Source organism: Sesamum indicum, linkage group LG6 (assembly GCF_000512975.1).
Source record: "Sesamum indicum cultivar Zhongzhi No. 13 linkage group LG6, S_indicum_v1.0, whole genome shotgun sequence".
Taxonomy (NCBI): Eukaryota; Viridiplantae; Streptophyta; class Magnoliopsida; order Lamiales; family Pedaliaceae; genus Sesamum; species Sesamum indicum.
Window position 1 is genome coordinate 23696324 of NC_026150.1, and position 9182 is coordinate 23705505.

At 37.5% G+C, this 9182-nt stretch overlaps 3 protein-coding genes and 1 long non-coding RNA gene across 4 annotated transcripts in view; 2 read left to right on the plus strand and 2 right to left on the minus strand.

The window, feature by feature from the left end:
- LOC110012149 overlaps positions 1 to 592 on the plus strand; it is a 1049-nt gene extending 457 nt beyond the window's left edge. Inside the window, exons 2-3 of the long non-coding RNA XR_002287295.1 lie at positions 63 to 130; positions 448 to 592. This is a non-coding gene — a long non-coding RNA (uncharacterized LOC110012149). The remainder of the gene's footprint in view (positions 1 to 62; positions 131 to 447) is intronic.
- Positions 646 to 4373, plus strand: LOC105165647 (pre-mRNA-splicing factor SLU7). The gene is made up of 8 exons (XM_020694749.1): positions 646 to 792; positions 1349 to 1762; positions 1968 to 2103; positions 2201 to 2500; positions 3145 to 3361; positions 3646 to 3749; positions 3949 to 4017; positions 4107 to 4373. Exons 2-8 carry the CDS (start codon positions 1359 to 1361, stop codon positions 4182 to 4184), a joined length of 1308 nt encoding a protein of 435 aa, XP_020550408.1. The 5' UTR covers positions 646 to 792; positions 1349 to 1358; the 3' UTR covers positions 4185 to 4373.
- Positions 4503 to 6844, minus strand: LOC105165646. The gene is made up of 2 exons (XM_011084723.2): positions 6311 to 6844; positions 4503 to 6209 (listed from the first exon to the last, which is right to left on the minus strand). The coding sequence occupies exons 1-2, from the start codon at positions 6454 to 6456 to the stop codon at positions 5885 to 5887; spliced, it is 471 nt and encodes a 156-aa protein (XP_011083025.1). The 5' UTR covers positions 6457 to 6844; the 3' UTR covers positions 4503 to 5884.
- LOC105165645 (legumin B-like) overlaps positions 9044 to 9182 on the minus strand; it is a 1840-nt gene continuing 1701 nt past the window's right edge. Inside the window, exon 5 of the mRNA XM_020694244.1 lies at positions 9044 to 9107. Coding sequence (XP_020549903.1) covers positions 9044 to 9107 — 64 coding nt within the window. The remainder of the gene's footprint in view (positions 9108 to 9182) is intronic.

The window sequence follows — 9182 nt, forward strand, 5'->3', positions numbered from 1 at the left end:
AATTTATTATTGTGCGAGAATTTGGAAAATTTACCTCACAATTTTTTTTCGCTTTCTTGTAGTGACTTGAAATCAAGTTTTCTCGCTCTCGGTTTTAATATCTGCAGTTTCAACATGGCTACGGCTTCAGGTACTACATACGCTTTTCGATTATGATACTTTTGAACTATGGTTACTAGCGATGAAATATCTCTCCTCGCTTAAGTGGTTAGATTATCCTCTCGGTTAATAATAGAAGAAAATTTAAAACTCGAAATTAGGGTTTCTTACTCATCACCATCACCATCACCATCACCATCACGATAATCCCTTTGTATTCAAGATTTATTGAGACAATGAGTTTGCACAACTCTATTCCAGCCTTCTTAATTTTTTCATCGTATTATTGTTTTTGGGCTGTAATTTATGGATTATCAATCTTGAACTTTTTGTGGGTTGGGAATGCAGTCACCTTCAAATCAAGGGAAGATCACAGAAAACAGCTTGAATTGGAAGAGGCACGTAAGGCAGGGCTTGCACCTGCCGAAGTGGACGAGGATGGAAAAGAAATCAACCCTCACATTCCACAGTATATGTCTTCGGCGCCATCTGAATGCGGCTGTTATATATAATTCTTGATCGGTTTTATATAACCTGGAGATATAGAGTTTTCACTTTTCTGCTTCTTGGTGCTTTATAGAGTTTGAAACATCAAAGGAAGTGGAAGTCAGATCCAAACTATACCAAGTCGTGGTATGATAGAGGTGCAAAGACTTTTCATGCGGACAAGTACAGGAAGGGTGCTTGTGAAAAGTATGTCAAAACCCCGTTTATGTGTCTTCTTTGCTATAATGGTGGTTGCATAGTTCATATTTGTTTTTCCTCATATTGTGTTGCCTATTAAATGAAATTTAAGAATCGGTATTTTTCTGCTCGCCCTCCGAATTTGGTACTCTCTATGACATCGAATAGGGATTTGGTTGGATGTTCAATTGCTTGGCATGTATGATTTACATAGTATGTGATTTTTATTGATTAGTGCCACAAAAAATAAGCTGCACAGTTAGTTCATTTGTCCAGTGCCGTGGTGGAATTTGGTGAAGAATCTGTCAGCAACATGCTGGGTTGTGTTTGTCTAGATTTGTTTCTCTGTTACCTTATGTATCTACATTTTTGTGGTGGTTATCAATGGGATAAAATATCATCCACTATAGTTTTGTTCTAGACTAGGGTATATGTCAGTGGAAGGATAGCCTAGCCCAACTGTTTATTATGATTGTCTGCGGAGAATGTGTATATATATTAATTTTTATTTGCTTTGATTTCTATTTTCATATAAATTAAAGATTTTGTTGTTTGTTTGCCGCAGCTGCGGAGCCATGACACATGATAAGAAGTCATGTGTGGAAAGGCCCCGCAAATTGGGTGCCAAGTGGACTGGTAAAAGTATTGCACCAGATGAGAAGATAGAGACCTTTGAGCTTGATTATGATGGAAAACGAGACCGTTGGAATGGATTTGATGCCGCATCCTATAAACATGTAATCCAGAGGTATGAAGCCAGGGATGAAGCAAGAAGCAAATATTTGAAGGAGCAACAGCTTAAGAAGTTGGAGGAGAAAAATAATAACCAGAATGGAGAAGATGGGGTTAGTGATGATGACGATAATGAAGACTCTCTGAAAGTTGATGAGGCAAAAGTTGATGAGAGCAAGCAAATGGACTTTGCAAAGGTCGAAAAGCGTGTGCGTACTACTGGTGGTGGTAGCACTGGAACTGTTAGGTATTTTTCATATATTCTTCTCATCTACAATCTCTTCAACATTTCTGCATACACAACTATAGTGGGCTGCTGTAAGTACATATTTTCCCCGTAGTTTTCTTGATGAGAGTTGATGTCGGCATTTTTGCAAAAAAAAAGGTTTTAGCTTACACTTTGAATGCATTGTAATTGAGTGGACCCTGATGATTCTCCCTTTTCTGACCAGGAACTTGCGTATTCGAGAGGATACTGCAAAGTATCTCCTTAACCTTGACGTTAACTCTGCCCATTATGACCCCAAAACTCGATCCATGCGTGAGGATCCCCTTCCAGATATGGATCCAAATGAGAAATTCTATACTGTAAGTATCCATTCCGTTCAAAGTGTGGTTTTGGTACTGTTCTTGCATCATTATGTGTATACAATGGCATGCTGGTACTTATTTTTCAAAATTTCAGGGAGATAATCACAATAGAGTGAGTGGTCAAGCTTTGGAATTCAAGCAGCTTAATATTCATGCCTGGGAAGCATTTGAGAAGGGTCATGATGTACATATGCAAGCCGCTCCCTCACAAGCTGAATTGCTTTACAAGAGTTTCAAGATCAATAAGGAGAAGTTGAAGTCTCAAACTAAAGACACAATCATGGAGAAGTATGGCAATGCTGCTACTGAAGAAGTACTTCCACGAGAACTCTTACTAGGTCAAAGTGAGAGAGAGGTTGAATATGATCGTGCTGGTAGAATCATAAGAGGCCAGGTATGGTCAAACACTTCTTTTATTCCTTATCAATTTTGCTGTATGCTATGAATGATTTTTTTGTTAGTTTTGGATTTTGTATTTAATTCGACTCTGTCATGGTATATGTCACACACTCCAGTAGTTTCAACCTCTTTGTTTTATGGCCTCTTCAGCAGACTGCTTGATTTATTTCTCTTTATTTTTATCAGGATGGTTTGGGGATATTCCTGCATTTTGTGAAACCATCGTACAAAAAATGTTCTCTCTTCATGTTGTTTTATGGATAATTTTCACACGTTATACTTATATGTCTGGGTTTTAGCTATGTTGATTCTTCTTCATGCTTGTATCTATTGGCTTGAAGGCTGTCTCGTTACTGTCTTCTTTTTGAGACTTGCATGATTTTTGTTTTTATAAAGAGTTTCTTGTAATTGCCATGTTTATGGTCAAATATTGTGGTCAATCATCATGCCACCTTAACTGTAGTTTGTAGCTCAGAAGTGGATGAGAAGTTAGATGTGTAAAGTAATAATAATAAAGGGGGAAAAAAAAAAGAATGCGAGACTTCTGTACAAGATCCTCTTGTGGTCTTAGAGATTTGCAAATTTGTTTGTTTTTTTCTTGTTAGATTAGTTAACCTCTTGAGCGCGTGATCTTTGCAGGAGACTGCTCTTCCAAAGAGCAAGTACGAAGAAGATGTTTACATAAACAATCATACAAGTGTTTGGGGTTCATGGTGGAAGGATCATCAATGGGGTTACAAGTGCTGCCAGCAGACAGTTAGAAACAGCTATTGTACAGGAGCTGCTGGTATTGAGGCTGCTGAAGCGGCAGCAGATCTTATGAAAGCTAATATTGCTCGGAAAGAGGCTACTGAAGGTAATTACTTTCTTTTACTATGTGAATCATGACTTGAGATGATTATAATGTTCAAATATAGAATGAGATGATGTAACACTAATGTCCTAGTAAGTTTTTGCTTGTTCGTGCAACTTTTGTCATCTTTTTAACTAGCAACATCAAGCATATATGCACAGCCATTGCTTCATTTATGCTATGGTATTCTCTCAAATTTATGCTAATGCATTTTTAATGTCGGTTGTGGTGATGCTAAATGAACATAAGTATTGGCTTGGTATCTGAAACCTTACTTTTGATAACAGAAGCACCTGCAGCAGTTGAGGAGAAACGACTTGCAACCTGGGGTTCTGAAGTACCTGATGATTTAGTATTAGACCAGGAAAAACTGGCTGAAGCACTTAAGAAGGTAAAATTCTTCTAGGCCCTTTATATCCTGCAAAATTTTGGTCTTGATTGAGGACTGATGTGGTTATGTACATACAGCGATCTGATTATGAGTGAGCATTGGGGTTACTGGTTTTGCAAGCTTTTATCTCGGGATCATGTTGTGTAAATGTTGTGGATGATGTAAAATATAAACATTGGTTTTTTGTTTCCTTTCGTAGGAGGATGAGAGGAGGAGAGAAGAGCGGGATGAGAGGAAACGCAAGTATAACGTCAAATGGAACGACGAGGTATGTTGATAGTTTCTCTATAGTTCATACTCTTGTTTGAGCAACAACTTTTGCCTTGTTGACGAATTTGAGCGTTCTTTGTTTCTCAGGTCACAGCTGAAGATATGGAAGCATACAGGATGAAGAGGGTCCATCATGATGATCCAATGAAGGACTTCTTGCATTGAAGCTATGCATTGGATTTATAGATTTTATAGGAAAAGTCTGAAATAGTTGTGGTCTTAGGGACAATATGAGAGGAAGCATGCAAAGTTGTGTAAAAAGCACTACGATTTGCATGTGTTGTTGCTCTTCTTGAGCTTTGCAATGTATTGCTACCGTTGTTACTATGGAATGATTGGGGAGATTTGCTATGCTATTGCGCTCAGTTGTATTGTAGACAGTTTCAAACAAAAAAAACTAATGAGAAACCAGTGAAAATGGATTTGCATACTTAAGTTTCTTGATTTCCTCACAAAAATATTTGCAAGAATTTCTTTGGACTCTAGGATTTTCTTTTCCTCTAAGGGTACATCTAAGATGCAATAAATACTACAACCTACGAGCCAGCGTTTCCTGATTCTGCATCTCAGCCCGAAATCGAGTTATAAACTCCTCAGCCCTTTCGTTGATTTCATGCATTTGTGGTGAGGCCAAAACCAGCGACTCCCACATATCATCTGCAGTAATCATATTCTTATCATCAAACTCTGTTCGATCTTCAGAACTTGATCCTGGCAAGCTACTTTTCTTATCAAAACTCCCACTTTGCTTCAGAGTAGTGGATGAACATGATTTCTCCTTCATGGTTACTGCTTCTACTGTTTCAGGTGCTGGATGTACACGTTCCTTTGCAGTAGATACCGTCTCAATAAATAATTGATCAACAAACACCGGAGATGGAGACGGGTTCTTTTGGAAGTAATAGTGGCTGTTCCGATGGTGGATCAAAGGATGAGGATTAGGCTTGATCTTGAATTTCTTGTGCTGAATGGAGAGAGATGGCCACCCAAGTCTCCTGGAAGTTTTATGGGACAAGTTCTTCGGTTTCTTGATCGCTTTTGATCTGTTGAGATTGTGTAGCTTGAGAGGCAATTTGTTCTTGAAAACCTTCCAAACTTTTTTCGGGGCCAACAGTCTCTTCAAATTCAGGAAAGACATCGGAGGCAAACAGTGTGTTCTCAAGAGAGGAAGAAGAGAAGCAAATGAACTGATAACAGTGTAGAGAAGAAGCTCACCTAATGTTACTTTATAGTGCTTCTTGCTGGAGAAGCCGTGTGGGGACAGCAGTTTGTCATGGAGTAGTCATTAAACATAGAACTAGAACAGTTGATGGCTTAAATCTTACGCTAATTAATTGTGTGAACATAAATCACCAAAAAGCATATGGACTTGTACTAAAATAACAACCCCAAGAATCACAAAATAGGTTCTCGTTTCCTCGTTATTGTTTAAGCTTGAAACTTCTTGTCTATATCTTCTAGAAATCAACATAACTTGGAAATTTATCAAGAAAGATAGAATCTTTACGAATCCTTTTCCTTCAGACAATGGATTTCACCAAGATTGCCCTTATCCTAATATGCAGAATTTCATAGGGAACTCGAATAAAGGCCTAATTTTCAGATTCTTGTCTTGTTTTTTCTCCCATGTTGCTTGTTTGATTCCTGAAATGCAGCCATCTTTTACCCACTTTTCCATGTTGCAGATATTCTTCTATTGCTTACAACTTACGTGCAATCACTCCATTCCCACTACTCAGCATAGGCAATTATTACTAGTATTAATGTGACTGGATCTGAATTAAAATCCAAAACCAAAGCTATCACTTTCAGCTGTCCAACCGTTCCAAGAAACCAAAAGCCCGTCCCAAGCTAATAAACTATAACTAACCACAATTCTCATTCGCCTCAAGAAACTTCTGAGCCTGAAACGCTGCTGCGCGTTCAGAAACCAGCGCCTGGATGAGCAGCGTCTTCACCTCCCAGGCCGCGTAGGGGTACCCCTTTCGGGCATACGAGTTGAGCAGCGCTGCCGTCGACTGCTTCACCAGCCTTGCAAACGCGTCCTTTCCATCGTCATTCCTCGCCGCCGCTTCCAGCAGCGTCAGGTCTTCCCGGTACCGCTCGAAGACCTGTGACCCAAAAACATTGGAAACCGTTGATTTATGGGGCACCATCTTCGGCCATAACTCCCTCCGGCTGCTCCAATACCTGAAAATCAAGCGAGTGAACAAACTTAAAGATCTGGGTCCTCCGGATCGACCGACTAAAAGCTGTAATCAGAGAGAAGAAGTGAGAGAAAGTCTGGTTACTGGGGAGTGCATGTTCCTCTGGTTCTTGAGTAGAGAAATCCGGGGCTGGGTCGCCGAACCGCTGCAATTGCTGGTATGGCCAAGAAAACAAGAAACACAAGAAGAACGAACCTACTTCCCATCTGCAAATCAATCCTGCAGGCCATCGTCCATACAAACTAAGATTTCATTTTCCAGTTGATATATATGTATTTCGTAATCGGGATCAGGAATGTGTGTAGATGGATGGGTGTATAGAGCGAAATTTGTCCAGTTTCCAATAAGGTCATGTTTGGTAGCGTGCAGGCTTCAGAATGTCACCTCGTGACAAGTGCAGTCTTTGTTTTCTTTTTGTCTTTTGCTTTCTTGGAAGTATCGTTTTCAAAATGTGCATTAAACTTCTTTATTCCTTCTTTTACATACATACACCGGCATCTAAATTTAAATTATACAATCATATAAGATGAGAATTGAAAAGAATGAGCAGTAAGGATTACAATGAAAAGAGTTCATTTTGATGTGTGTTTGCAGATGAAATGAGTTGGTCAGCTTTCTGTTGCAAAAACAAGAAGAACGCAGTGAGGCTAATGGTAATTTAAATTTCTTGGTCTGAGACGAGTGCTGCACAGTGCACATGCCAAGTTCAAATTTATGTTATTTTGCCTAGCCGTTAACACACCCACGTCTTGTAAAATGATGATTGTTCAGACGTGGGGGCTACGGCCTCAAGACGAATTTCAGTCATTTTTTTTTTTTTTCTAAAACTTGCTATACTATAGTTTTTTTTCCCCCAACTTGTGAGACAAGCTCAAATAAGTGTGCATAATTAATTAAATAGATAAAATATAAATATTTTTTAAAATTAACGAATATATAATGAATGTCCTTCCATGACAATTTATTGTACAGAGAGGCATATGATAAGAAGATAATAAATATCAGCTTAAAGCAAAGGAAGGCTAGCTTGTTACACTTAGCCGTTTTTTCTCTTATGTAAAATTGCTATTCACACCCTTGCGTTTTTATTTGTTGTAAGTAGCACTAGCGATTTTATTAACTGTAGGAGTTTTATTTACTTATGCAAACGTGTCAACACTTCTTATGTAAAATAGCACTATCGACTTACTGTTAGTAATCTTCAGTATTCCTCCTGGCATCTATACCAAGCTCAGAGGGAGTTTGGTTAGTTATTAGAAATTGAGTCTTTTAACATGAGCTAAAATAAGAAGCAGTTAATGTTCAACCTCTGTAAAGAATAGGGATTTCAGCTTTGTAATACCTATCTTGATTTAGCAATACAAATCATTCAAATTACTCCACGTAACAAAACAATAGCAACACAACTTGTCATTTTTTATACCAGAATTCTTTACATGGTATTAGAGCCATTACTGATACCCTTAATGGCCTCTTATTCCCCCTCCTTCCTTTCTTGTTCTTGTTTGATATTCACAAATGATATATAGCAAGTGAGAGGTTTCTTGAGAAGTTCCTTTACCTTTCTTGACAACAAGATGACCAAAGGTTCTGAGATATTGATGTACAAAACGGGCAGAAGATGCTGAAGACTTCAAACAATGGATAAGAACTAATATGGTTACTTCTTGGACATTGAACTATATTTCAAAGGAAATTGTGGGAAGTTTCTTGTATACCAGCACTACAAGAGACTTCTGGGTTGAATTGGAGGCTCGATTTGGACAAAGCAACTGAGTAATGGTCTATCAACTTAAAAGGGAAAATATCCTCTATATCCCTTGGAGTGCCGTGCATTTTTTAAACACATCACCAAATATATTTCGTCCAAATATATGTACAATAATATATATATATATATATAATTCAAGCCACATACTAACAAAATATGTATATATATATATATGTAAAAAAGATATAATTTGTCAATAAATAGTGAATTGTCTCCTAAAATATAAAATCAAATATATAGCACCTATTTTATATTATTTTAAATTATCACTAAAAATAAATCCGAACATATACACAGCTTCTAACACATATATTTTAATCTTTATTTTTTCTCTCTCTGTCTCATAAATCTAAAAACCAATCCGAAAACAAAACCAAACATACCTTAAAAAACACAAAAAAAACAAGGCAACACAGGGAGTAGAGGGAAGTAATGTGAGCAGAAATTGAAGCTTTGTAAAGAAATCAAAACTGGCGGATAACAACACCCTTACCTCAAAATAAAAGGTCAGTAGGGTGTAGATGATTATTCAAGCTAAAACTTAAGGATCATTGAAAGGCATACGGCAAAGTTGGAGAGAACCTAAAAAGGTAAACATTCAAATGATAATTTTTAATTATATAAAACTATAGATAGATAAAACAAAAGTACTTCTGTGCTCAAAAACAATAAATACTGTTTGGGTAAGAATTTTATACAGGATATTTAATTATAATAATGATGGTATATTTAAACCAATTGCATTAAAATAATATATAGCATTGAGCATCGTGAATCTAAATTAACTCCGCCTAGCCGATGTGCGATTTTACACTGGAATCTTGTTCTTAACCCCAGCCCGGATATCATGACTTGAAGCTTCCTCATGTTCTTTTAAATAACAGTGATCATCCGTATGTTGTTGGTTTTAACTGTCCAAATTCAGACATTTTTACCGAACAAAAATGGCTGCATCTGATCAGGATACATACATACATTGATAAAGCAAGCTCTGAAGATATTCCAGTTATTCTAAGTACAAAAGCAAGCTTCAGTTCTTATTCATGTCAACTCAGAAAGAAAAACACTCTCAGCCTCTTGCCATTCACATTCAGATTGACACGTACGTACCTGTTAGAACATAGAAACCGCTCAAAGGCTCTTATTCCCTAATACATTACATGAAAATTATTATTCCCTTCAAGC

What these genes read in the sequence shown, in the direction of transcription:
- LOC105165647 (XM_020694749.1), top strand. Translation starts at nt 1,359, where the DNA reads ATGACACATGATAAGAAGTCATGTGTGGAAAGGCCCCGCAAATTGGGT. An exon ending in GTAGAATCATAAGAGGCCAG is followed by an intron (nt 2,501 to 3,144) that starts GTATGGTCAAAC and finishes TGATCTTTGCAG; the next exon opens with GAGACTGCTCTTCCAAAGAG. An exon ending in TCGGAAAGAGGCTACTGAAG is followed by an intron (nt 3,362 to 3,645) that starts GTAATTACTTTC and finishes TTTTGATAACAG; the next exon opens with AAGCACCTGCAGCAGTTGAG.
- LOC105165646 (XM_011084723.2), bottom strand. Translation starts at nt 6,456, where the DNA reads ATGGCCTGCAGGATTGATTTGCAGATGGGAAGTAGGTTCGTTCTTCTT. An exon ending in AGAGGAACATGCACTCCCCA is followed by an intron (nt 6,210 to 6,310) that starts GTAACCAGACTT and finishes CTTGATTTTCAG; the next exon opens with GTATTGGAGCAGCCGGAGGG.